This window comes from Panthera pardus, unplaced genomic scaffold (genome assembly GCF_024362965.1).
Source record: "Panthera pardus isolate Hobbes unplaced genomic scaffold, ASM2436296v1 HiC_scaffold_2, whole genome shotgun sequence".
NCBI lineage: Eukaryota > Metazoa > Chordata > Mammalia > Carnivora > Felidae > Panthera > Panthera pardus.
Window position 1 is genome coordinate 116,581,411 of NW_026526765.1, and position 27,717 is coordinate 116,609,127.

At 42.3% G+C, this 27,717-nt stretch overlaps 1 protein-coding gene and 1 long non-coding RNA gene across 11 annotated transcripts in view; one reads left to right on the plus strand and one right to left on the minus strand.

The window, feature by feature from the left end:
• PPP2R2B (protein phosphatase 2 regulatory subunit Bbeta) overlaps positions 1-27,717 on the plus strand; it is a 509,803-nt gene that overhangs the window by 219,787 nt on the left and 262,299 nt on the right. For 2 of the 10 annotated variants that reach the window (XM_019414211.2, XM_019414210.2), the window contains one exon: positions 19,106-19,299. The exons of 5 other annotated variants lie outside the window; for them this stretch is intronic. In XM_019414211.2, coding sequence (XP_019269756.1) covers positions 19,106-19,299 — 194 coding nt within the window. Of the gene's footprint in view, positions 1-18,542; positions 19,300-27,717 lie in introns of those variants that run through there. 3 more of the 10 variants (XM_019414209.2, XM_019414212.2, XM_019414217.2) reach the window with 2 other exon arrangements.
• LOC128778306 (uncharacterized) lies at positions 11,642-18,334 on the minus strand. The gene is made up of 2 exons (XR_008423859.1): positions 16,209-18,334; positions 11,642-12,779 (listed from the first exon to the last, which is right to left on the minus strand). It is a non-coding gene; the product is annotated as an uncharacterized LOC128778306 (long non-coding RNA).

Below are 27,717 nucleotides of genomic sequence, written 5' to 3' on the forward strand. Positions count from 1 at the left end.
CTTTTGTGTTGTATCCAAAAAATCATTGTCAACATCAGTGTTAAAGACCTTTCCCTTATGTTTACTCCTGAGAGTTTTATAATTTCAGGTCTTATGTGTAAGTCTTTAATCCATTATGAGTTGATTTTTGGGTGTGGTGTAAGAAAAGGATTCAGTTTCATTCTTTTGCATGTTGCTATTCAGTTTTCCCAACACCATTTATTGAAAAGACTATTTTCCCCTTGTGTATTCTTGGCACCTTAGTCATAAATTAGTTGACCATATATGCATGGGTTTATTTCTGGGCTTTCTATTCTATTCTTTGACTTCTAACCTTCCAATGATTTAAAAACAAATTAGCCATATTTTTTGTTTCATTCCATGGGTTTTTTCTTATACTCTATGTGTTCCTTTTTTATAGCATCTTCTTCTTGATTTGTTCATTTGTTCATGATCTTCATGTCTCTTTTTTAGTGTTTCTGCAAGTGCTAATTAGCGTTTATGTTCCTGATAGTATATCTGTGTCCACCAGTATCTATTGTCATGCGTTTCTTGATTTTTTTTTTACATTGTACATTTTACTCAATTATCTAGATGGTCTTATATTGCCTAGCCATATGTGAGAATGAATCAATAGAACAGCTGAATGAACACGAATAGGATTTATCACTGGCTGCTTTCATAGTAGAGTGAGCAGGCAGGGGAATGAACTTGCATTGGGGAATCTCTAAATGCCAGAATAAAGACCCTTTCACTTTGGACAACCAACTCCCAAACTCACCATCTTAGACTACCCCAAATTATTTAAATTCTTTTCAAAGGGAAGAATCTTCTGTTTTATCCTCCCAGGGTGAAGTAGGGAGAAGAGTTAAGTGGTGGGGATGGAGGGCAGATGAATTGATTTTTCTATGGATTCTACTTTAACATTCCTTCCCTTTTTTGGTCCTGATCTTCATGTCATTTTTGGTGTTCCTAAGTCCTGAATCTCTTCAGGTTTCTGCAAGGTAGAGGAGTGCTCTGTTTGGTCTGGTCACATCTCCCCTTCAGTGTCATTATCCTTCTATCTACTTTTCTTCTCCCAGGAACATGAAATCCATAGTCCTCCTAATAGTCTCTATACAATATAGTCTCTTCATTGTTGTGAGGTCACATACGCTTTGTTCCTTTACTGTCATTTAAAAGACATCTTTGGAAAAAGAGATGATAAATACATTGTCAGTTCACTGTTATCCTTTCTTTCTTTTCCCGCTTTTCCTAAATCAATGAAAACCATTATCTTCTTAAAAGACAAAGCCAGGGCACCTGGGTGGCTCAGTCTGTTAAGCATTTGACTCTTGGTTTCACCTCAGGCCATGATCTCACGGTTTGTGAGTTCGAGCCCCGTGCCAGGCTTTGTTCTGAGAGTGGAGAGCCTGCTTGGGATTCTCTTTCTCCCTCTCTTTCTGCCTCTCCCCTGCTTGTACTCTCAGTCTCTCTCTCTCTCTCAAAATAAATAAATAAACTTAAAAAAAGACAAAGCCAGCCTCCTTCACTTGGCCTACTTCTACATTCTGCAACTTTGTTTTAAAGTAGAAAAGCTTTCTTTGGGAGTTTGAACCTCCACTTTTCCCCAATCACACAGAATTTCTCTGTTTTTTTTTTTTTTTTTCGTTACTAAATCCCCCTTTTGCCTTTAAATCTTGGAATATTTCAGTACTCAATGGATAGGTATATACCATTTTGAGTACTAGAAAAGTAAATCATCAAAAAACACAGGAAAGGACTTTAAAATGTTTTTCAACAATTAGAAGTCCAATGATTTCTTTATAGTTTCCTAAGCTACCACCATCACAGGGCACTTTGAACTGAACAACATTTTTGAGAGAAAACTCATTCTGATAATGGTTTAGATGTTTTCTTCAAGAAAACAAGAAATAAGGATTACATATAGATTTTTGGTTTTTTGAAAAATTATTAAGTGTGTACTTAGTGGATAAAAGAGCTTAAACAGAGATTTCCTTGGGAAAATGTAAATGGACCCCTTATGGATCCATTGGTTAAGAGTCAAGTAAAACTGGGTTCAAATCCCAGATCTGATCCATTCTACTTGCTCTAACTTAACCTCTCCGAGTCTCAGTTGCCTCAGTAGTAAATGGTACTACTGAAACTTCCCTTGTGGGGTGGACACGAGAGAGAGAGGTAATGTGTACACAAAGACATAAGCACAATGCCTGACAGTTAGTAAGCACTCATCAAATGGCAGCTGAGGTGATCATGAGGTAAACAACCTTTAGAAAGTAATTGCTTACCATCTTCTTTAAAATATGAGGAGAAGGCCCTTTGTAAACATATCCAAGGTTGGGAAACTCCACAAGCCATAGATGTAGCTTTCTTTTATTGTGTCTCTCAGGCCCCTGCCTTTGTTTAGGTTCATTTCATTTTGCTTAGTCCTGAGTGTATTAGAAAACTGAGCCAGGTCACCACCTAGTCAGTACTATTTATACTCAATGAATTGGCAAACAGTAATGACTCCTCAGGATTATTTGTTTTGCCATTTTAATAATTACTTACTGGAGAAGCACTGGATAATCTATGACATGACAAGTTTTGACGTCTCCCAATTATGTGCATGTTGCGGAATCTGTGAGTTAGATTTGTTGTCCTTTCCTGTGGTGGAGATCAGCTTGCAGTTCTTATTTGCCTAACAAGGTACAGTCCAGGATCCAGCAGAGATCAGATTCTTTTGACAACATTCACACTTGTTTCAAGGGAAGCTACAAACATACAAACATATTACAAGGTGGTGTGGACATATGTAAATGTGCTAAATTTGTAAGAATGAATTTATTCACTTCAAGCATACTAGTTAACAACTACTTGTAAGCTAGGTAAAGAAAATCAGTTCTAGTCTTTCTTTAATAAACAATGATTTCCTTTCAAGCCCTATTCTTTTTTTTTTTTTTCAACATTTTTTATTTATTTTTGGGACAGAGAGAGACAGAGCATGAACGGGGGAGGGGCAGAGAGAGAGGGAGACACAGAATCAGAAACAGGCTCCAGGCTCCGAGCCATCAGCCCAGAGCCTGACGCGGGGCTCGAACTCACAGACCGCGAGATCGTGACCTGGCTGAAGTCGGACGCTCAACCGACTGCGCCACCCAGGCGCCCCTTTCAAGCCCTATTCTATACGCAGTACTGAAATGAACCAAAAAACTGCTGATGAGACACTGTGTTTTTTTTTAATTCATGAACCCATGTAACAAACTTTTATTTTGTGTGTCAGGCACTGTATTAAGTATTGGAAATTTAATAGTGAATAAAAAGAAGACATGATTCTCTCACAGAGTTTACTGTCTCCTGAAGGAAGCAGTTACTGAATGAGCAGTCATAGACATAGATATAGAAATACAATGCAGTGAGGAGGGTAAAGGAAAGATATACAATGCCATGAGGACAACACAGTAGAGTGCCTGACTTGGTCTGCATTGGCAAGAACTCTTCCCTGCTGAAAGGAGGGCTAATCTTAAATGTGAACGATAAGGAAGCATTAACTGTGTGTGGAAAAGAAAAGAACATTCTAGGCACATACAAAGGCCCTGCAGCTGGAGTGAAAAGGTGCTTGTGGGGAATGGACAGGACAATGAATTTTGACCTAGAAGACAAAGGCAAGCAGATAGTGCAATAAACCTCTAAATTCCTTCTCTTTTAATACTCCAAGCTGCCCTTTTAGTTTTGCTCTCATTCATCCATTTATTTATTCGTTGATTCATTCAGGAATTCAACAAATGATTAATCGATGTCATTATTCTGTCGCAGGCCCTACATTAGGTATAGGTACAACAGTAAATCCATAGTCCCAGAACCAAGATCTCACAGGAAAAAAAGGCAATGATGCCCAGGTGCTATACAGTCACAGAGGAAGAGCATGAACCTCTGTCTGTATTTAGGAAGCTTGTGGAATACAGGATGTGGATGAAAAACAAGGTAATTTCAAGAAGAAAAACTGTGTACAAAGGTCCAGAGGCAAAGGAATGATTGGCAAGGGCAGGGAAACCTTGAGAGGCTCTTTGGAGCTCCCATTGGAGACTATGAGATCCTGACTGGATGAAATAAAGGCAAAGAAGTAGGCAGTAACCAGTCCTGAAAGGGTCTTTTTTTATTTGAGAGAGAGAAAGAGAGCAGGGGAGGGGTCAGAGGAAGAATCATAAGCAGACTCCATACTCAGCACAGAGCCAGTGCAAGTCTTGATCCCATGACCTTGAGATCATGACCAGAGCTGAAAACAGTCAGGTGCTCAACTGACTGAGCCACCCAGGCGCTCCCTTACAGGGTCTTTTAAGCTGTATTAAGAGTCTTGGGTTTTCCCCCATAAGAGTGATGGGAAGCCACTGAAAGACTGTAAGCAGGGCAGTTGGCATAATCAGATCTGTACTTTAGGGTGATTGTAATTATATCAATATGGAGCATAGAAAATTTACTAGGAAGCTACTGTAGGAATTGCTGAGAGATAATAATGGCCCAAGATAAACTAGTGGTAATATGAATGGAGAGATGGGGACAGATTTTATGGCTGCCAGGGAGCTGGAATTTATAGGAATTGTCATCTGATTAGATGTAGGGGGAAAGGAAAGTTGTTAAAAATGTCTTTTGGGATTCTGGTTTGGGCAACTAGGTAGACAGTGATACCACTCAAAAGATAGAAAACACAGAAAAATGAGTGACTTTCTTAATCATTGTATTTCTTTATCTGTAAAGCATCATTTTGATTATCTTACAGAGTTGCCTGTACTATACTAAGAACTAAATCCCTAGCCTAGATGTTCAATAAACATCAGCAGTTATTTTTATGTTCAAAGTTCCAGAGAAGCAGCTAACCACTGAAATTAGAAGACAATGTGGTTACCAAGAATGTCAGAGAAGACGTTACAGGGCAATTGAGCTAGGCCCCATTGGGTAACAGATCACCAGAGCATAAATGGAGGGATGAGTGGTGGACAACATTTTTGGCAGAAAGCACAGCAGGCACAGGGCTCAAAGTCCTTCAAGAAACTGGAAGTGGTCCCCTGTTGCTGGATCATAGGACTTGTAAAGGGGATGGCAATAAATGAGCTACAAATTTAGGGATTATGGAAGCCTGATAAACCAAGCTGAAGAGTTGGCGTGTCACCTTACAGGCCAGCACTGGCCAAAGTTTTTCTACAGAATGTAAGTCTCTTATAGAAGGTCAATATGGTTCAATTAATGTAGAAAATTCTGGTTTAAACAAAGTTAAATTAACTTTTTTAATACAGGACTTCTCAGAGATTTTCAATGTACATTGTAAACCTATAATAGAGGGATACATCATGGTTTTATTTTTTCTCAAATTCCATACCTCTTTTCCCAGAACACCGATTAACACCTCAAAAGACATGGACAGTTGGCACCATCGGGTTTTGGAAACTCTGTTCTAGGCAAAGGGGAGCCATACAAGTATTTAAAACAATGAGAGAACCTGATCTGTGAGTTACAAAGATCATGCTCACTTAGTGAAGAGGATGGATTGGAAGGGGTAAAGTCTGAAGGCCTAATGACCTTAAGAAGTTAAATGAGAGAATAAGATTGAAAATTTATACATGTCAAATAGGAGGCAGCAGTGGACAGGACATGCATGAGTTCGCACAAGTGTGTGTGTGTGTGTGCATGTGTGTGTGTGTTCACTTAGAACAAACCCCACCTGGTTGTTTGTAGAAGCTAGGGAAGCCTTTATCAAAAAAAATTATGAAGCTCTTTCTCAACATGAGAAATTCTTATTCCAAAACTCTTTTGTATTTGGGATGTCTTTTGATCTTCCCATCATCCTCTGAGAGACTTTTAAAATCAGTTTCCCCAAGTGAGTGTCATAGAAGAGACTTGGCCACAGTTCACGAGCTGGTGAAAGGCAGATCCGGCCTCAGTCCTTCTCATTCCAACCCCAGGGCCATTTGCATCCTGTCATGTTCCTTTTCAGCAAAGACTTGAGCTACAGGTTGAAGGATATATAAGACTTGCATCAGTTGAAAAATAAGCAAAAACTTTTTGGTTAGGAGGAGAAATACAAGAAAAAACACAGAAGCAGAAACACACATGGCACACAGGAAGTGCCAATCTGTTGCAGGCGAGAATCTTTCTGGGAGTCACCACCATCCTTCAGGGCAGGGCCAGCTCCAAGGGCATGTGACATGTATAATTGCACAAGGTCCCATGCTTGAATTAGTGCTCTGCTGTACTCTTGAAATTCCTAATACTTTTTGAACAAAGTACCCCATGTTTTTATTCTGGATTGGGTCCCACATATTATGTAGCTAGTCCTGCTTCAGATCTCCATCAAGCGTTTGAACTGTCTATTTTACCTTTGGGGGCTGTTCTCACTCAGCTGGATGTCTCTAAATTCTTACACTGTAAACACAAGTGTTGTAACAAGTTACAAGTCTTACAGGTCAACATTTGACTAGTTTTTTATTTGCACATCAATTTCAGCATTTATCTCTCCAATCAAGTTGTGAATTCCTTACCAACACTTAAGAAGGCTGGTGCTAGGGGCCCCTGGGTGGCTCAGTTGATTAGGCATCCAGCAACCAACTCTTGATTTCAGCTCAGGTCATGATCCCAGGGTTGTGGCATTGAGGCCCACATGGAGCCCTGCATCAGGCTCAGCTCTGAGCGGGGAGCCTGCTTGGGATTCTCTCTCTCTTCCTCTCTCTCTGCCCCTCCCCTGATCATGTTCTCTCTCCCTCTCTCTCTCTCTTGCTCTCTCTCTCTCTCTCTCTCTCTCTCAAAAATAGATAGATAAAGAAGGCTGGTGCTAAGCACACAGTGGGCAGGTTGTAAATGTTTGATGTTGAATGACCATATGCCTCCATGATGCACCCACTGACATGGAGAGTTTGATACTCCCTGGTAATGAAACCATGGCTTTGAGTTTGCCTAAGAAAGGTATGGGGTGGGAGGAAATGAAGCAGAACTGCCAAAACAATTCAAGGATGAGAACCGGAGAAGTGAATAAATCTGGTTATGCGGACAACAACAGAGCATATACTCAGGACAGTATGCAGTGCCTCATACCAGCAGCTAACACTGATTGGGTGTGTATTATGTGCTCTGGATTATTTTAAATATTGTATATATATTAACCCGTTTAATGTTTACAACAACCTTATGAAGTAGATACTATTATTATCAGTATTTTGCAAATTAGATTTGAAGCACAGAGTGATTAAGTAAGTTGCCCAAGATTATACTGCTAGGAAATATCATAGCCAAGATTTGAACTGAAGCAGTGTGTTTCTCAAAAGTCATGTCTTTGACTATTTGCCTCTTACACTGAGCTGACCCATTTTAGAAAGGAGTCTCACATCTGGCATTACTATTAAGGGCTATATATGTGAGAGCTATTATTACTCTCCATATAAAAATATGCATGGGAGGTGATGGCACTATAATTCTAAACTTGCATTTAATTTTGGACATTTTTTTGGTCCTAGGTTTTTTTTCCCCTTCCTTTTCCTGTGCATGAAAGAAGATAAAATGAGTCAGCATTTGGAAGCAGAAAGTCCTCTAAACTATGTTTTGTTTTTGTTTTTTTTTCTGGGGAGAGAGTACAAATCTTCATCAAATTCTCAAAAAGGATCTGTGACCCTACAATGTTCAAGTCATTACTCAGGGCCTATTCTACTTTTCAGATACAAATTCATAAGCTTTGATTATCATACTTTGTTCACCCTTACAGCCCTGTCACATGCCAGATGGAAATTGCAGAGGTCTCTATTTGAGGCATGTTGAATATAATCATTTTCACTCTATATTTATTCCATAAATATTTATCGAGCTTTAAAACATATACAGACTTGCTTATAAATTCAAGGTCCATCTGGCTCTTGAATTTGGCTTCTATGTTTACCTTACTAGTATGGTAACACCTAGAGTATTAACCTTGTCCACATAACACTTTGAACTTTTCAGAAGGTTTTCCCACAGGATGAGCTAAGTGTATCATGTGATATGTCCTGCAGTTTCCAAAAATGCCCTATACATGGAAGTTTTCTTCTCAAGAAGGGGAAAATGACAGAATATGGTAGTGTAGGGAAAGGGTGATTTGTGCTGATTCTACGTGAACATAAAGGCTTCCTCCCCAGACTTCTGCAGCTGAGGGTCAGGAGGATTGATGCAACCCCACCTGCATCCTTGCCTGGCCCACCTCGGGCAGAAAACTGGAGATGATGAGATTGAAGAAGAGTATAGAGCTCTGGTATTCTCTTTTGTTCAGGGCTGGCCCCCATAACTTTTGAAGGAGAGTAATAGTAATTTCTCCCCTTGCTATTGACCTCAAAGTTCTGGGGAGTGACACCAACTTAATTTCCCATAACTTTAGCCTCTCAGAAAAAAGTGGCATGTCCCCCAAAACAAAGGTTGAGGAAAGTCATTGTGGAATGGTGAGCATGGGAGCCAGGACACCAGGGTCCATGCTCTCAGTCTGTCCCTGGGTGATTCAGGCAAGTCAGTTCTTTTCATGAAGCATTAGTTTTCTCTTCAGCGAAATGGTAGGCTAGACCTGCCATCTGTAAGATCTGTAGATCTGTAAGCCACCTTTTAATGTGAGACTTGCTGGGTATGTGTTTAGCATTACCTAGAGCTAGTCAAACTAAAAAGTTTAAGGGCAGAGTTCCCAAGACTGTCCTCACTTCCAGCATCTACTGCAAACTGGGGGTGGGGGTGGGGGGGTTCCAAAACTACCTTTAGTTTTAATAATTTGCTAGGACTCACAGAACTCACAGAAAGCTATTATATTTCTGGTTGCAGTTTGTTACAGGGAAAGGATACAGATTAAAAGTAACCAAAGGAAGAGATGCCCAGGGTAGAGTCAGGGAGGGTTCTAAACTTGGAGTTTGTCCTCAGGACACATTAACCCCCCTCCAGTGATGTATGACAACATGTGTAGAGTATTGCTAACCAGGGAAGCTTAACTAAGCTTGGTGTTCAGAATTTTTATTGGAGTTCTATTATATATGATTAATTGATTGATTGATTGCTCATATGGTTGAACTCCATCACCAGGTCAATTGATAGCTCATGACCCAAATCCTCAACTCTAAATCACAAGGTCTTTCTGGTGTGGACAGTGTCCCCCCCACCCCATTAAACTGTTGAATGTGGCAGCCCCCTCCCTAAAAACAAAGATATAGCTATCAGGTCTGACATACGTTACTTCCCAGGAGCCTAGGGCAAAAGCCAGGCCTCTCTTTGGGCAAGGCCAAATATTTTTTACTACATAAGCATGCTAGATTTGTTGTTCATTAAGATTCCCTCCTGATAGATCTTCATTACTAAACAAACACACGTTGACTCTTTCATTCTTTCAAAAAGTACATTCGAGTAACCATTCTGTGCCAGGCACTGTCCTAGGTGCCAGATACAGAAAAGGAGCAAAAACATTCCTGTCGCCCTGGAAATTGGGCTCTATTGACGTGATAACCAAAGCCAAATACATATGTACAGTCAGGCAGCACTATGGGGATACAGGGTGCTGGGAAGAAGGAGTGCTATTTTATTTTATATGGTCCAAGAAGGTAGCTCAGAAAAATTGATACTGGAGCAGACACTGGAATGAGGTGAAGCTCTTTGCTCTGCTGCTGTCTGAGGGAAGGCACTCAGGACAGAGGCAACAGCAGGTGTGGAGGTCCTGGGACAGGAGTGCTCTTCCTGGTGTGTTGGGCAGACAATAAGGACGCCACTGAGTCTACCTGGGAGGCTGGAAGGCGTAGGGAAGGGACTTGAAGCAAGAGTTGGTAGTGCTTCAGGTAAGAAGCAGGGGCGGGAGGAGGGGGAGGGTGTGTGGGAAGAACAAGGACAGAGCTATAGCTGGGACCAAATCTTAACAGCATTTTAAGAAAGTTTTACTCTGAATGTGTAGGAAGCCAATAAAGGGCTTTGAGTAGAAAAGTGACATGAAGTGATTTGCATTTAAAAGGACCATTCTGCCTGCTGCATAGAAACCATTCTGTAGGGGGTGAAGGAGGAATCACAGGCTCACTCAGCTGGCTCCTTCCAGTCTTGAAACAATCATGGTGATAAGAGATGGTGGTTGGCCCTCAGAAGCAGCAGTGGATGTGGTGAGAAGTGGCTGGGTTCTGGATGTGTTTTGAAGCTTTGCTGAGGGAAGGATGTGGGGAATGAGAGAGGAACCAAGTAATAGGAAGGGGGAGCCCATGGACTGGGAGTATGGTCAGTGAAATACCAGATCAGCTGTGAGTGACACGAGTCTAGAGGTCAGAGGAGATTGGTTTTCAAAATCCAAGTGTGGGGTCTTGGATGACCCCATGAGACTGGATGAGGTCCCCTGGGACCGGATTGTGGATAGAGGAATCCAAGAACTTGGAAGTCTAGGGTATGTGTACGTGTAGACGTCAGACAGTGGGTAGCAGGAGGGTGGAGAGCGGTGCCGGGAATTAATGAGGAGAGCATGTTAGGAAGGAAGAAGCTCTCAGCTGCACACACAAAACTGTTTACGTGTGTGTTAGAGGTAATGGCATATCTAATTGAGTAAAATCTTCAGAAATTAATCCACTGATCACGTGACCCCAGAATTCCATTCTCTAATCCAACGTAAAAGAATGAATCACTCTCAGCCAGATTCCTATCACTATATCTTTAAATTTCTCCACCTTTAGTGATCATGACAGAGTCCAGGTACCCAGCTATGGGAATCCTTTTTTTTTTTTTGGCAGTGAAATCTGCGATTTGGCTGGAATTGAAGCCATAGGCCTGTAAGAGCCCCTATTACAGTGGCTGAATTACACATTTCTTGCTATCTATTTTATATGGTTATATGGTGTCATTTCAGCACTTTCAGAATCTGGTTCTCTTTTTCCTCTATTCAGCTTACTAGTTTTAAGGGAAAATGCAGATTGAGTTCAACTGTACTACTGTATTTAATATATGTATATGTATATGTGCATGTGTCTACGTATTTTTATCATATTCAGTTTTATTACTTTAAATATAGTTGTGAGAGTCCTTGTATTAATGTTGCTTGGTTTGATTTTAGCATGACAATCTTATTCAAGTCTTTCGTAGATGAAAATTTCTTTTTGAAGGAATACAATAAAACTCATTTTGTGAACAGAACGTTTTGGAAAACTTTATACTTTTGCTGTAGCCACTAGGCATGTGGTGTTATTGAGCCCTAGAAATGCGGCTCCTTCTGAGAGGCATGTGTATGTAAAATACACACTAGATTTCAAAGACTTGGAATGAAAAACAGAGTAAAATTAGATCATTAATAAATTCATATTGATTATATGTGGAAGTCATAACATTTTTGATATATTAAAGAAAATATCTTTTTCCAACACTTTTTAAAACATTAAAAAATATTATTAAAATTATTTCACCTGCTTATTTTCACTTGCTAATGTAGTAACTACTTACAAATGTAGCCTGCATTACATTTCTATTGGAGAGAGTAGTTTTGTGCATTTGGTAGCATATACATTTATATCCATGTCCCAATTTTCTCATGTAGAGAAAATGATTTTTGACCTTTTCAATACAAGGTTTCACCTGAAAAAGTGTTTCTTAACATTAAAAAATACTTTAAAAATTTTCTTCTTACAAAAATAATACATGTCCTAAATTTTCTTTGACAAAAATATGAACAACAAAGATGACCACACATAACCACCACACCGTACATTTATATATTGATTTTGACAAACACATATTTTTCCACACTTTTTTTTCACCAGGAAAGGGGAAGTTGGTCAGTATACATTGTTTTTTTACTTTCTCAACAATGTAACATAGACGTCTATCCTTGTCATTACATACCTTTAAATTTTTCCTACGCCAATATTAGCCCAAAGGATATATCATCCTCCAAGAAGCAACAGTGGCTTATGATAGCAGAGATTTTTAAATCTTTAATAACAGCTTTATTGAGATACTATACCATACAAATTCACTTTTTTAAAGTATGCAAGTCAGTGGTTTTAGTATATTCAGAGTTATGCAACCGTTGCCCTTATCTAATTTAGAACTTTTTCATCATCCCGGAGAGAAAGCCCTAATCCATAAGCATTTACTCCCATTCCCCCACCCAGTCCCTGGCACCTAACCTACTTTCTATCTCTATGGATTTGCCCATCCTGAATATTTCACATAAATGGAATCATACAAGGTCTTTTGTCACTCAGTATGTTTTCACCACTGATCCATGTTGTAGCATGTATTGGTACTTCATTACTTTTTATAGCTGAATGATAATTCATCCCCTGGATATGTTTCACTTTATCCATTTATTAGCTGATGAACATTTGGACTATTTCCACTTTGGGGCTATCCTGAATAATGTTGCATCGTGAATATTCATCTATAGGTTTCGGTGTGAACAAGTGTTTTCTATTCTGTTGGGTATATACCTAGAAGTGACATTGCTGGGTCATATGCTGTGTTTTAACAATTTAAAGACCTGTCAAACCATTCATTGCTGCACCATTATACAATCCCACAAGCAGTGTGCAAAGGTTCCAATTTTGCCACAACTTCACCAACACAATAGTAAGTGATTTTCAACTTAGAGGATATTCATTCATAAGAGAGACAAATCAAAATCGCTTTCAAAAAAGAGTGACATTGGGGTGCCTGGGTGGCTCAGTTGGTTATGCGTTTGACTTCGGCTCAGGTCATGATCTCATAGTTCGTGGGTTCAAGCCCCGCGTTGGGCTCTGTGCTGACAGCTCGGAGCCTGGAGCCTGCTTCGGATTCCGTGTGTGTCTCTCTCTCTGCTCCTTTCCTGCTCATGCTCTCTGTCTCAAAAATAAATAAAACATTAAAAATTTTTTTTTCAAAAAAGAGTGACCTTAACCCACCCCAACACACACACATACACACACACACACACACACACACACAGAGTGCCAGGTTTGATTTTGGGTATCTTATTTATCTCTATCAGTCTCAGTGAAGTGGAGATAATAACAGTACTTACAAGGGCTGCTGTTAGAATTAAATGAGATGATGCTAGTAAAACCCCTTGCACAGCACCTAGTACATAATATATGCTCAATAAGTGAAGTGCTAGCTATTAATATTTTATCAATGTCTCAATATTTTTCCATTATGTGTACCCACCATAATTTGCCTAGTCAATTCTATTGTTGGACATTTAGGTGGTTTCCAGTTTTCATGACCAGAAACAATGCTCTGAGAAATGACCTGATGGCTAAATTTTTGCCCACATCTATGATTATTTTCTTAGGATAAATTCTGTAAAGTGTTATTGCTGGGGCATATTAAAGAAATTTGAAAGATATTTCCCAATATATATTCTTGTCTGAGTTATGTGAAGTTTTCTTTTCAGAAAGGTAATCAGGAACTACCCCTTGAGTATTGCCAAACTGGTTTTGTAAATCCTCACCTGTACCTAACAAATATTATGCAAATTAAAACTATCTTGAGTAAGCCTAAATTTAACTCCGAAACTATTGAATGAGAAAAGGTACAAGAGGATATTAGGTCTCATCCTCTCAGATCTGAGCTCTTGGATTTTTGTTCCTCTTCTCCCATTGTGTTAATATCCTAATAAGACATGTTGAAGAGTTATCAATGAAACCAGGCAGAATGGATGTTTCTGTTTTGCATTTTGGCAAATCCAGGCCCAAAGTAAGGAGGCAGTGGAGCTTGAACAGTAGAAAAGGATGATTCATTGAGAATGGGCGTGCACCTGACGTTGCTTATGTGGTCAGGTCCCTTATAGGGGCAGCCTCTTCCAATTGCATATCCAGCCTGGGGAGGATCAAAGGCTTCAGTTTCCTCTGATGGATATGGGAAATCTTCACAGTAAAGGTAGGATTTTAAGACATTTAGCATTATGGCTCAAGTTTGGCTGCGTGGTGGGATGCTCTGGAATTTGACACAGATTGGGAGATTTAGCATTGAGAATTGGAAGGAACTTTGTGTAGATGGCAGGGATGGGCAGGAAGATATATCAGCGAGTACTGCGTTGCTATTAGTGTGCTGGTAAATGGTTAACAATCAGCTCTCAAAGCAAACAACAAAAAACCCAAAGCCCTGATTTATATATGTTTTTTTTTTAATTTCCACAATATAAATATCCCACCAAGGCAGATTTCAGATTTTAAGCTACCAACATGATGTCCCTCACAGCAGAGCTGGAAATAGATGTGTGTAATCGGCCCTTTCGGCTCTCAATAGCCAGTACGTAGCGGTTCCAGCACACCACTGTTTATTTGCATAAATTACTCCACTTGGATAACTGAAGGAACATTTTACTCTGTGAAATCCATTAAGTATCCAGAATCTAGATTTAATACATTTTTAGAGTAAAATGTTTTGCTTTCTTTTCCTAGGTTAAATGCCATATCAAAGGTTCCCTTGTGTGGTGTTCTTACCTATGGTAGCATGCACAAAAAAGGAATTATAAACCTCACTAGAAGCTCAGGAGGTTACCCACTGGACAATCAACATATAAACCACCTGAGACAGAGAGTTGAACACTCGGTGCTTATTGATCCTAGAGAGGGATTTTGTACAATTCCACAACAGAGAAACATGATTAGGTCTGCACGTATATAGGGTAATCCTAATTCCAAAGGACTTTGTGGCTTAGAGAGGGCTTTTTGCAAGATGGTAAAATTTCCTATACCCAGTTTCTAGTTGCTCATTAAGACAGATTGATAGGTAGTGAAACTCAGGTCTCTAAGTCACTTTTGTTCACTTAAATGATGCCCTTTAGTGCGTCTCTCCAATTCTGTGCTGATGGAGACCCCAAGGAGCCACTAGGAGGGAGAAGTGGCATCTCAGCCGTAAGCAGTTAGGCTGTCTGTACAGCAACTCAACAACCCTGTGAAGGAGTTTCTATTATTTTCTTCTACTTTGCAAATACAGAGGCACAGAGATGTTAAATTACTTGCCAAAGGTCACGAAATTTATAAATGCCTGAGCTGGGATAAACCAGGACTGCCTGACACCTAAAGCCTCTATTAAGAATCTCCAGACTGGCTTAGGTCAGAGGTTTTAATAAAATTGTAGATATTTATTGTGTTAATTGGACAGGATGACCTGAAAGGTTTCAGTGTAAGGCAGCACTAACCTAACCGGGGTGAGGGTATATGACAGTGTTGGAGGAGGGGGGCCATGACAAGGGTGAGAAAAAAAAAGAACGTGTCTACATGCCTTGATGCCGAATTGTGTAATCTAAGAAGGCTGTGTATTTGTAACGGGCCTTTTTTGTGAATTCAGTCAGCCTTTCAAAGTGTTTTCTGCCCCTTTTGTAGCTTATGGCTCCCTTTACATAAACTGTAAATTAGACACTAAGTTCCATGACAGCTGACTGACTATATATTTTATGCGTGGATATTGCTGATACAGTCCCATTCTAGTGGCTGAGACAGTGGGTGCTTTTCTATTTGTTCCTTACTGATGGTGAGATGATTGTAAATATCCAACAAGTAACAACAGTATGTTCTTTCCAAGATCATTCAGTCCACGATCTCATTAAATCCTCACAGTAACTCCATGAGGTAGATATTCTTTTTCTCCCTAATTTAGAGGTTTAAAAAATACCTTAGGGGAAACTTGTAACTTACTCAAGGACACAATAATAAGTGCCAGAGAATCATCAGCTTTGCTTGATATCAGAGCCTCAGCACTTAACATTATGCTATAGTCTGTTGATTGATAACTCATTTGTTGCATCTCTAAGAAAGCTCATGTTTTAAGATCAGATGAAAGAATTTCAGTTCTGTGAAGAAAGGGACTGTTTTGTTTTAACTTGATCCCCATATATTGCTCAGTAAATATTTTTGGTCTGTATACATATAAGAATGGGTAGGACAATTACTTCCATTGGAATAGGACTTACTAGAGTAGAAGATTACTGCCTCACAACAGGTTTTGTTGTTGGGTGTTGTTTGTTTTGGTTTGGTTTTGCAAGAATTTTAATAAGGATTGAGCTATAAAACCTAAATATTACAATATTTGCTGAACTGGAGAAATTCCATAATTAATTCAGTGAAGAAATATTTATTTACATCCATTCAGCAAATATAATTGAGCACCTACTAAGCACCAGACATTTAATACAGGAGATATATTAGGAATGGTTGATAATAATGAGGAAACAACTATTACAGAATGTGGTGATCCATGAGGAAGACTCACCCCCCCCCCCACCCTCCACCAAAAATATAAAAAGATGTAGAGACCGAAAATACCTCAGGAAGAGACTGTGGTCTGGTCATGTAATGCCTCAGAGAAGTAGGGACAGTTCAGCTGACATGCTGGAGAATGCCAAGAACATGAGGAAGGAGCTTAGGGAATGGCATGTGCAACTTTCAAAAGCTTGTGGAAAGAATTTGACATATTGGAGGACTAGAAAGTTCAGCAGGTCTTCTGAGAAATGGTCTATACTATCCTCTTACCACCACAGGATTGTACGGGGCTTCTTTACCTTACCTTTACCCTTACCTCCTTTACCGCACATCATTGTGTTCAAGCACAAAGCCAACAGTCCTTTTGGTTTTGAGCCAGGGTCTAGTCTCCATTGATCATGGCAGAAAAGAGTGGTCCACAAAGTTGAAATGTTGGAGTCAACTTAATCCATGGAGATCTCTCTGTTTTTCCGGGATCGTTGAATAGAGGAGGTATTTTGCTGGAAACATGAAAAGGAAGCTTAATCTATGCAGGGGATATTTCTCCCATTGGTTAGAGTGGAAAATTACTCAAGCACAAACCTGGCCAGTGGGCCTACCCAGTTCATCATGCAGCTCTGTTCCAAGGTAGCCCACATTCCAGGAAGATAAGGGGAGAACTTGCAAATACTGTCCCAAGGTCTCCTGTCACACCTTTAAGTCATTTCAACAGAAGGCACACTGTCTTCTTACCACTCTGAGAGGAACTTAGCGTTTTCTCACCTCTGCCTGCCCCTTCCTCATAACGCTGATCGGCAAGAGAAGCTGAACTGTGTAACTGCAGGTGAGCAGACCACCGGAGACCTGGTGATGGGTCCAGTTCATCATGTGGAGGAACCAACCATGAGCTGAGGCTGAAGTGGTGGGTTAAATTGGTTACTGGAATTTCATTTGTGAAATTTGAACAAGTAGTCAAACAATTCTGTGAGGTTTAGCCACCAGACGAGCATAAAATGAAATCCATCGTAAGCTGAACTTCCCTTAAAAATTACATCAAAGAATATTTCTACTCTCTTCTTCATCTGGCTTTCTGGAGATGGGGACGGTGCCATTTTCCATCTGCCGGAAGCATCCACTCTCCGTGGAAATCTAATGGCGATTCCCAACCTTGGTTAAAAACTTGTTTTCCCCATTTTTTTGAACTGCAAATACTTCCTAAATTGTGTGAGCCGAAGCATTGTATGTATATAATTAACTCACAGATCCCTCTGGGCTCATCTAGCTCAACTTGTGGAGTTTAACTGAGCAAGACGTTTGCTGATGTCTCTTCCTGCAGCGACACCCACTGAAACAAATACCTTCTACAAGTGGAAAAATGGGCAAATTTCTTTTCCAGTTTGGCTTTACGAAGCTGTGATGTTCGTAAGTGATGTTTACTGGTTTCATAACAGTAGTGATCAAATTTTCTTTCAAGTACAGGTTTTGTAATTTTCGAAAACGTGGGGGAAAGGAGGGGGGGGAAGGTGGGGAATTTTGCATCTTCCTCCTAGGTGAAGCAGGGAGGCAGGCCTCTTTTTTTGTATTAATTGGATCCTCGAAGTCCCCTCAGGGTAGCAGTGGCTCTCTGTGGGCACAGGCCCCAAGGCACCTTCCGTGTTGGGAGCAACTGTGAGCGGTTCCTGCAGGGTTGTGCCTTGTTCACAAGCAAGACCTACAGCCGGCCTGCAGCGTTTGTCCAAAACAAAGTGCAAAGGGCTAGGGAAGGTGGACTTTTCCAGAGTGACTGTGTTGGCTAGCTTCGTAAGTCAGCCCTCTGCTTCCCTCTGCCTGTGTGGACACAGACGCCCACAGTTAGAAGCGGGTGTTGACTCTGTTTGGAATGGGGAAGTCGGACGTGGTGGCAGCAAAGTTCTGGCCCCTGCCCCGCTTTCTATTCCTAGCACAGGAGGCTTCAATTAAGCCATGGCAGCCCTTCTTCCCATTCTCTCCTCGCCGAGGCTTCCAACCCCAGGCCTCGCCCTTTAACTTGATTGAGGCACCGCAGACCTCGCACAGGGGTGAGCAGAAAGGGACCTGGATGCAATCTCCCTGCCTACCCAAGAGGGACCTACTTCTCTCTGCGGTGCTGAAGCGCAGGTGTCCGGAGCACGGCAGCGAGCGGGGGACTCCGGGGGCTAGAGAAAACCGCCGCCCTTGGCTGCGTGGCGCCGGAGGAGGGCGGGTGCCGGAGCGCGTCTCTGGTTTTCACGTGAACCCGCCAGCTCGCTGCTTTGCTGCCCAGGTGCCGGTTCGCGGCTGCGTGCGCCCCACTGCAGCAGAGAGCAGCCGCAGCCTCTGCCTCGGCCACCAGCGCGGCTGGGGAAGAGTCCTGGGGCTGCTGACGCGGTTGGGAGGAGCCTCGCCTTTAATGCACCAGCCGCCTCCAGCCTCCTCCTGCAGCAGCGGCAGCGGCTGCGAGTGCGCGCGTGTGGGTGTGAGGGCGAGTGCGCTGGCGCCGGCCGCAGCGCCCTGCCCAGCTCCCCGCCGCCTTCCTCACCCCCGCCGGCCGGAGCCGCCCTCCCGTGGGACCGGCACCCCGCTCCGGGCCGGGCCAGCCCGAATCCGGCCCCTGCCGTCTCGCCACTGCAGCTCGGGTCCAGAAAGGCACCATTTTGTCGCGGCCGCCCGCTCTCCCAGGGGGAGGAGGGACCTTTTTTGCATTTTGGAGCGGCTGCCAACGTGGGGAACCTGTTGGGCATCTCCCCAGCCCCGCTTGTGAGCGCCTCCCGGGCGGCGGGCGGGCCCGGACCCCTCGGGGCACGGCGCATCTTGGCACCCGGCGGCAGCGGAGCCGGGCGCAGCATCCTCGCTGGGAATTGGAGCTGGAGTGAGCGCACCGCGGGAGGAGCCGCCGCAGCCTCGGAGATCCCGAGTGGAGGAGGTGACAGCTCCATTGCCGGGTTTTTATTTTTTTTCTCTCCGCCTCCCCGTCTCCTCCTCAGGCTCGGACCATGGTGCAGTCCCACCGGCTCCCCTGCCCCCCTCTCCTGTGAGACTGGCTGCGGGGAGGGATCATGGATACTTGTCTGCCGGCTTCTGGTTCCCACGCAAGTAAGCCTGCTGTCAATGGAGGAGGACATTGATACCCGCAAAATCAACAACAGTTTCCTGCGCGACCACAGCTATGCGACCGAAGGTAACGCCAGCCCCGCCGCATTCCGCCGCTGGGGCCGGGGCGCAAGTTGCGGATCGCTGGGCTCGGCGGGCAGCTGGGCGCCGAGCGGCGGAGACTCCTCCGGGCCCGGGGCTGGGGCGGGGGCTCGGCCCGCGGGGGCAGCGGCCGGTGCGCCCCACATCCATCCGGGCTCCGCGAGACGAGCCCGGCGTTCAGCAGCAGGTGGACCCGGCGCCCACGGGAGTTAAAATGGCCCTCGGGGATTAGGCTTTTCAGGGTGGGGCTCCCGACTGGAAAAATGACCCCCTGAAGGCAGATAACCCCTCCCCCGAGATGTTTGCCGGAGTCTTGCGGGGGAGATGAGGAAGGGGCCCGGAAGGATCGTAGGTCTTCCCCTCCCTGAGCGGAATGATGTTGTGTCTCTCGGTGGCTGCAGGGAGGGCATGGTTTCATTTCCTGCCTGTCTCTCTCTCCGGCCGGGTTACCTGCTCAGACAATCAGAAGCCCAAAGGGCCTTTTGCAAAGGGGCGAGCCCCTCTCCCCTTGGAGGTGCATTAGCAAGAACTAAAAAGGTAGCTGGGGAGACCGCTTTCCAGCAGCGAGCGAACGAGTCCGACACGTGGGGCGAGCAATGCGATCAGTGGGGCCTTTAAAATCACCATTATGAATTCTGCAGCAGTAGTTTCTGCTGAATCAACAGCCAGCAGAAAGCAAGAGGGTTCAGTAAGCTGAGCTTTGCCAAGAGGTGAAATTGTCGTCTCTCTCTCTCTCTCTCTCTTTCTCAGCGTGTTCTGACATTAGCAGGCAGGCACGGAAAGTCAGCAGGTGGAATCTCATTCTGCCTTTTGTGTGTGAATAGAGAGTAGAGGCATTTTTCCCCCCCAAATGCCCAAACTTTTACATCTTCGCTTTCATTTTCTACCTGTAGGCCCTTTCCTTAACCGCGCATAGGAAGTGTTGCATTATCACGTTGTAATATCCACGTGAGAAAACGTGTGTGAAAGGGCTTTAGGAAAATGTAGCAAGGTATGTTAATTTAAGATGATTCTTGTTATCCTTGGATACTAAATTTTCTATAATACTTAATCAGATCAATACTCCCAGGAAAAATTTCAAACTCTGAAAGAAATAAAGAGGCACACAATTTGGGGGCAAAGGTGGCATCTTCCATAAACATCTCTGTAAATTTTAGATTAAAAAGAATGCCCAGTGCTGTTGAAATATATTCTCCATTCATCATCATTATTGGAAAGCATCCAGCCTAATATGTCCATGGTGCTAGACAGATTAAGCAGACTTGTATGTGCTCTGGCGTTCAGGAGCTTAGAGATGGCTTTTAAGATGTTCAGCCTGTCCCTCCCCCATACAACCACCATACTCGCTGATTCTTGTTATTTGAAGGCTGACAAGGTGGCTGTAAGATGTTCTTTCTCAGTCTTAAGTGCTTTGTCACTGACTCATTTATCAGGTAGATTATGACTAGCTGTGTGTCTGAGCATGTTATCCAAGACAGAAGTTGGCCTTGGGTCTATTGGTTTTTTGGGGGGATGTTTCTTTCTGTTTGTGACAACAAAGAAAAAGGGCTGTCTTCGTATTTTCTTCTGTGTTGTATTATGCCTCTAAGTGCCGACACAGGAAACTTAGTGAGCTGGGAAGATGGGCAAATTGGGGCCATGTGTATAGGGCCATGATAGGAGTATCATCTTAGTGCTTTCAGGGCCCTAGGTATTACCTAATCTCTGTTCTTATTTTATGGTGTTTTTGGGAACTCTGATTCTGGTTAAAATATCTGGGTTCATATAGTCAAAACTGAGGCATGAGTTTATAGCAAAGAGCTCTCTCAAATGTTTCTACATCAATCTCTCAGGAAATTCTATCACACACACGTAACAATGAAAACTAAACAAAACCTTTATTTCACAGTAGACCTTCAGGTTTTTTGATCTTAGTGAGAGTCTGGTAAGAAAAAAAAATGGAACTTGGAAAATGTAAATGGCAGAAGTTGGGTAGAGAGGGAAGTTCTCTTTTCCCAATAGATGTGGTCTTCATGTATTCATTTTAGGGACCATTCATGCAGTGGTGCTGGCCAGAGGGGGGATAGTCCATCCTTGTCTTCTGATGAATACCTTGGAAGTGCCAAGTACACCAGGAAAGATCACCAGATCAAAATAGTCTTTGTTCAAATCCTGTTAGTTGAGGGATTGCCCCCAAAGTTCCTTCCTCCTTTATTAACTTAAATCCACTGCCTCCATAATCTGACCTTAGTTTCTGGGTCCTTCTATGGACTTCGCTTTTCTTTTGTATTCTTTAATATTTTGGCATTTTCCTACCTAGCCAGATATGTCAGGGTTTGGTGGGTTTTTGTTTTTTTTCTTTTCCTCCAAAATCTCCTTCACATTTATCCCTGAATTTTTCTTTGCTTTGCTCAGATCATTCCACACTGCAGTATTCTATTTAAAGCTGAAAGGTTTTTGCTGTGTAGTTAGTGTGAAGGACTCTAAGCTCAATTTGCATTGTAAGTGGTAGCTGCGGGCAAGTTCCGCCAGCTAAGAGCAATGCAAATGCTAAAGGACACTTTTACCCAAGCTCTCCCCTCTTATTTTCTCTCTCTCTCCCTCCTCCCTCTCTGTCTCTCTCCCTCCCTCCCTCCCTTCCTTCCCTCCCTCCCCTCCCTCCCCTCCCTCCCATGGGGAAGAAAAAAGATTGCATGATGTGTATTTATTAAAGATATTTCCTATGACTCTTTTATTCTGGGCATCAAAGTTACCACCCTCACCAATCTTCCTCTGTCTTTTTTCCCTTTTTAAAGTTAACATCTTTGAGCATCTTCTATTTTCAGTGCACTTGCTGAGCTTTTTAAATAGAACATTTCAATATCTCCAAGTCCTGCTAAGTAGATGCTATTAACATTTTCAAATAAGGAAACTGGGCAACTGAGGCCCACAGATGGTATTCATTTGTGAGGGTCACACAGATAAGCAGAAAGCTTGTCTTCAAACTCAAGACCTTTTTTAGGCATATGCACTTCCATGAGGAAATTCTGCACTGCCTCATTTTCTTTCCTTCACCCATTAGCTCCTGTTATGAGAAGACCACAATGGTTTTATCGTTGTATGTAAATTGTGTTCCCATCTGGTGTAAAATTCTTGGCAAGGATCGTTTGAATGTGTGTATATGGGATTATATGTGAGGAAAAGTGGGGTTGGAATGACTACAAAAATAAAGTCAACACAGTGTTTTTACTGTTTTGTTTTGTTTTGTTTTGTTTCAGATATGGAACTCTGGGTTTCCTAACCAAGGCTTCATCTCTCAAATCTCTCTGATCTATATGTGGATTTCTTTCTTTCTTTTCAGACTTGTTAGAACTGACTAAAACCCTTTCTTCATTAGGGCATTTTGAGAGTTATCTACATTAATTTTCGTACTCTGACACGGGGCCACAGATAGAATAAATATTTTTTTATAGGTGAGTTTACAGAAATGGCAATCTGGTGAGAAGAGGAAGTCAGAGAACATGTTTTAAAATTATTCTGTTCTCAGTTTCCTTAACTGTAAAATGGGAATAACAATAGAACCTATGCCATAGGAAAAAAATTTAATAAAGGGAAAGCACTAAATACCATTACCTCAAGCAAAGCTAGACCTCCTTAATGTCCTCAATACGTTATAGCTATATTTGCATAGCAAACACACTTTTTCCTTGGATTGTGTGTTGATTTGGGATGATCCTGAGGGTAATGGCTAGTGGAAATGGTAGAGAAGTCACTAAAACCCACCAGTCTCTTCTCAATTCAAGTGCCCCCCATGGATCTTGCCGTTGAGTAATTTGTTTTAATGTACTTGCTGGTTGTATTCTGGCAGCTAGTAAGTTCCATCTTCTCTAAGAGGCCTTTCAAAACCTATATTGTTGACACATTGTAAAAGAAGAACAAATTTACTTATTTCATGTATTTTTTATTATTATGTATTATTATATAATTATTCATTAATTCTGCCTGTAATTTCTTCCACAAACATAGCTGACTGTCTGCACAGGTGATCCAGCATGGTCCAATACAGACATGATATTAGTCTGGTGCAGGAGGCAGACATTAAATATTTTTGCAAATAAATACATAGTTACCAATTGTGATAAGTGACAGAAAAAGCATAACATGCTTTGAGATCATATATAATGCAAGAAGGTGGATCTAATTTAGTTTGGGGGACTAGGGGAGGCTCCTCAGAGGAAGTTTTAAGTTGAGAACTAAAGAATAAGTCAGGCATTAACAAGAGCTAAAGACTGGAGTTAGAAGAGATAATAGGTACCAAGCCCAGAGATATGAAATAGTCTGACGGATTGAAAGACTAGAAGGCTGCCTGTGGCTAGAATATAGGGAACAAGAGGAAGCAGCAATGAAAACGAGACCAAAGCCTGCAGGTTACTTTGAATGCACCAAAACCAGGAAAGATCCATGCTAGGATAGAGGGATGGATGAATGGATAGATATATGATATAGCAAGTATGAAATGTTAATGGTAAAATTGAGGTGGTCTGTCAATGGATAGCCACTGTAAATTTTTTTTCCAAGTTTGATGTCGGTTTGAAAATTTTCATAATAAAATGTTACAAAAGAGAGACTGGAGAGGTATTCAGAGACCAGATCACATTGAGCCTTGACCATAAGGAGTTTGGACTTTATCCAAAGATGGATCGAAAGCCATTAAAGGATTTTGATCAAGGGGGAAATATGATCAGGTTTGTTTTTTTCAAAGCTCCCTCTAGCTGCTATGCAGGGTGGGGTCAGAGGGCTGGGTAGGAAATGAATAGGAGTGAAAGAAATAATTGGGACGCCACAGCTGTACTCTAGGATAGTGGCAGCAGTAGAGATGGAGAGAATTAGATGACTTTGATACACTGTAGAAGAAGAATGGATAGGACTTACTTGGTGTGATTCGGTGGAGATAGAGAAGTAAATGGGGATGAGTGTCAAGGACAACTTTAGGACTTTGCCATGACAATGGACACATAATGGGCCTTTTTACTGACACTGGAAAAAAGACTTTGGTAATTGGTGTGAGACATTTAGCCTCAGAGTGATACTCTCAAGCCATTGGATATCTGGGTCTAAAGCTCAGAAGAAAGATGGGGACCATGTATAATTGGGATGTCTACAGCATATTGAAAGTATTTAAAACCATGTGAATAGATGTGATGCCTAGGAGAAGAGCACACCAGGGCAGAATTTGAGCCAACAAGGATGATTATCTTGTCTTGGTATAAATTGTAACAAAAAGGGCCTCACAAGGGAATGCCTTGGTGTAAACACCATTAACCACACACTGAAATTATTCAAATAACACTCTATGGTCATTTCTCAACAATGTGGTGGCATGAGAAGAGTCCAGTCTAGGGTGAGTTGAGTTTAGAGGGTCTCCAAACTTGAATGAGACCTGTGTGATCTCTGATATGTCATAGCTTTGGAGTAACCTCAGGCTAAAGGTGAGAAACTAATAGTCCCTGCTTCCTCCACCCCACCGCCATTTCACACATGATCAAGAGGGAAGCGAAGGTGAATAAAACGAGGAAGGTACATGAAAATGGCTTTTGATATGAAGGCACTAAAAATTAAAAGGAGATGGTGTCCCATGATGGAAAGCTGCCTTGTAGTTCCTTAAGTTGCTTTGATATTTGTATGCAAATGCCAGATCAGAACAGTATTTCAAATGCATATGGATGAATGTTTGAGTTCTCTGCCATTCTCAGAAAAATCTGAAATGGAACGTGGAAAGAAGCTGCCTTATACTATTGTAAATGACCTTTCTGGGGATGGGAAATGTTCTGCTACCAAATATAATAACCAGACTGCATTGAAAATCACTAGCAAGTATTCATTATTAGCATCCAGGTCCCCAGGGGCAATCTCAAGCCCTTTATGAGGGCTGGTCAGAAACATGCCAATGAACCTGGGGTGAATAATATTAGGCCAGTCCTGTCAAAATATTGGTAAGGCTCAATGAAAAGAGCACAGCTGTAGACTGACATTCCTAGACTCTGGCATTTGCATTTACGAAGAAACTAAGAGTCTAATTTCAGCACTTAGCTGAGGGGAGAGAACTGAGGTTTCTCACGTGCTGTCCATTCCAGGCATTTTCCTAGGTGTTTTCTCATGTGTTGACTCATTTAATCTCTTTGAACAGCCATAAGAGAAGGGTTGCATTAGCCTCATTTTTCAGAATAAGGGATTTTGAGCTTTGGAGAACCCCAGAAACTTGTGTAAGTAAGGTCACATACTTGTAAGTGGTAGAACCAGATTGGCCGCCATGATTTCCTGGACTTGAGGCATGTACTCTTGGCCCACCCCTACTGCCTGTGGTCAGGATTTTAGGAAGGGAAATGAAGGTTATACTCTCTCTTTGGCATATATCCCCATGGTACATGTTCAGTGCTGCTAGATTGACTTGTCTCATCTTTTTCTAGAAGGGCAGTGCACATGTCTGGGTCTTCTCCATTATCCCACAGGGAGGAAGTTGAACTCCTCTACCTTGTGTCAGAGTCCTTAGCCAATCATCTCTTCTAGTTGTATTCTACTCTGTAAGGAAAGAAGGAAAATATTTATGGAACTGCGCAAATTGTGAGAATTAGCTGGGTTTTAATACCCTTCTCCATGTCCCTCACTCCTAGTGTAGGATGTTAATAATGCAGTTCCCAGGTTGTGCTGGGATAGCTCCACTGGGCCTTCTGGACACCCATTCTCCAGAACTGGTGGCAATTCCTATAGTTGGCTAAGGCAGGAAAAGGAATGGATAGAGGCAGCTGTTGATGGCAGTTGTCCTTTGCGTATAAATGTGGAGGTGTCTGAGGCCTTGTTTTTGGCCAGACAGGCTCACCTATGCTATTTGCCTCATCCTCCATTAGTCAGATTGCTTTCACCAAACTTGTTATCTTTACCACCAATTTGCCTTCTTTTGCCTTTCCAGTAGAACTCTAGAATTGGGCTGGAAATCAGAACAGACCAGATCTGGAGTGCTTGGATGGCTCAGTTGGTTGAGCATCCTACTCAGCTCAGGTCATGATCTTGTGGTTCATGGGTTTGAGCCCTGCATCAGACTCTGTACTGACAGCTCAGAGCCTGGAGCTTGCTTTGGATTCTATGTCTCCTTCTCCCACTTGCACTCTGTTTCTCTCTGTCTCTTTCTCTTTCTCTCACTCAAAAATAAAAGTAAAACATTCAAAAAATTAAAAAAAAAAATAGAAAAGACCAAATCTGACATAACTATTGCATCGGAAGCAAATTGTTTTTACGAGATCTCTAGGAATTTTGTCTGGAATAATCCAGGAGCCCTTGAATTCTTCTGTTGCAAGTTCACTGTGGAAAGAGTGGGGAATGATGATGGTAGGATCTCCATGTGTGAAATCCACAGAAAACTAATCCGTATTCATGTTGGAGAAGGGGTCATGGTAACAGAAAGGGATAGGTGTGCAGAGGGGGAGTCAGACTCTCAGTTCTTTGCTTCAGAAGAAAGAGACCTGATTGCTTACAGCAAATGTAGAGAAATGAAGGGGCTTCTGTGGGCAAGGGGCAGAACAATGCATGGTATCTAAGGGTCCGGAGGAACCTCAGAGGGCAGGATTTTAAGCCCAGAAAGGAGAGTCTTCTAGAAGGTATGTGCCAAAGAATACCTTACCTGTGCTAAGCTTGATGCTGGGGGACTGGCAGCCGCCTCCTGCATATGCATTTCTGATTGCACTGCTGTGAATCCATTCAGTAATGGGCCTGAAGTCATCACAGAATGGCAGGCCACCTCCTCCACTTAATGTAGGGGCTCATCTCTGGGACCCTCAGCAGACACATAAAGATGTGGAGGGTGGACAAGCTCTAAACAGTTCTCATGGAGACTATATCGGCAGCAAGATGCTGAGCCCTCGTAGGTGGTCTGAAAGACAAAACTTGGATCCTTAAGTACAAAATATTAACAGGAGGTGTTGTACCGAAGAGGAGAGCTATATAAGAAATTTGAGGAGGGTAACATTGCTCCTTTAAGTTTGCGGAAGTCAAGCTGGGGCCAGAGACACCCACATTAGGAGGTCGGTTGGTTCACAACACTGGTGTTCTTGTCATTGACATTCTCTTCTGTGTCTTTATATTAATCAGGCAAATAATACATATGTGCCTTCTTATTTGAAAGGATTCCAGCATTACAGAAGTAGACAAAGCAGGGACACCTGGCTGGCTTAGTGAGTAGAACATGTGACTCTTGATCTTGGGGAGCTGTAGGTTTGAGCCCCATGTTGAGTGTAGAGATTACCTAAAAAATTTTTTTTAAATCTTTAAGGGGTTCCGGGGTGTCTCAGTTGGTTAAGTGTCTGACTCTTGGTTTCGGCTCAGGTCACAATCTGGCGGTCTGTGAGTTCAAGCCCAGTGTCAGGCTTTGTGCCGACAGCTCAGAGCCTGGAGC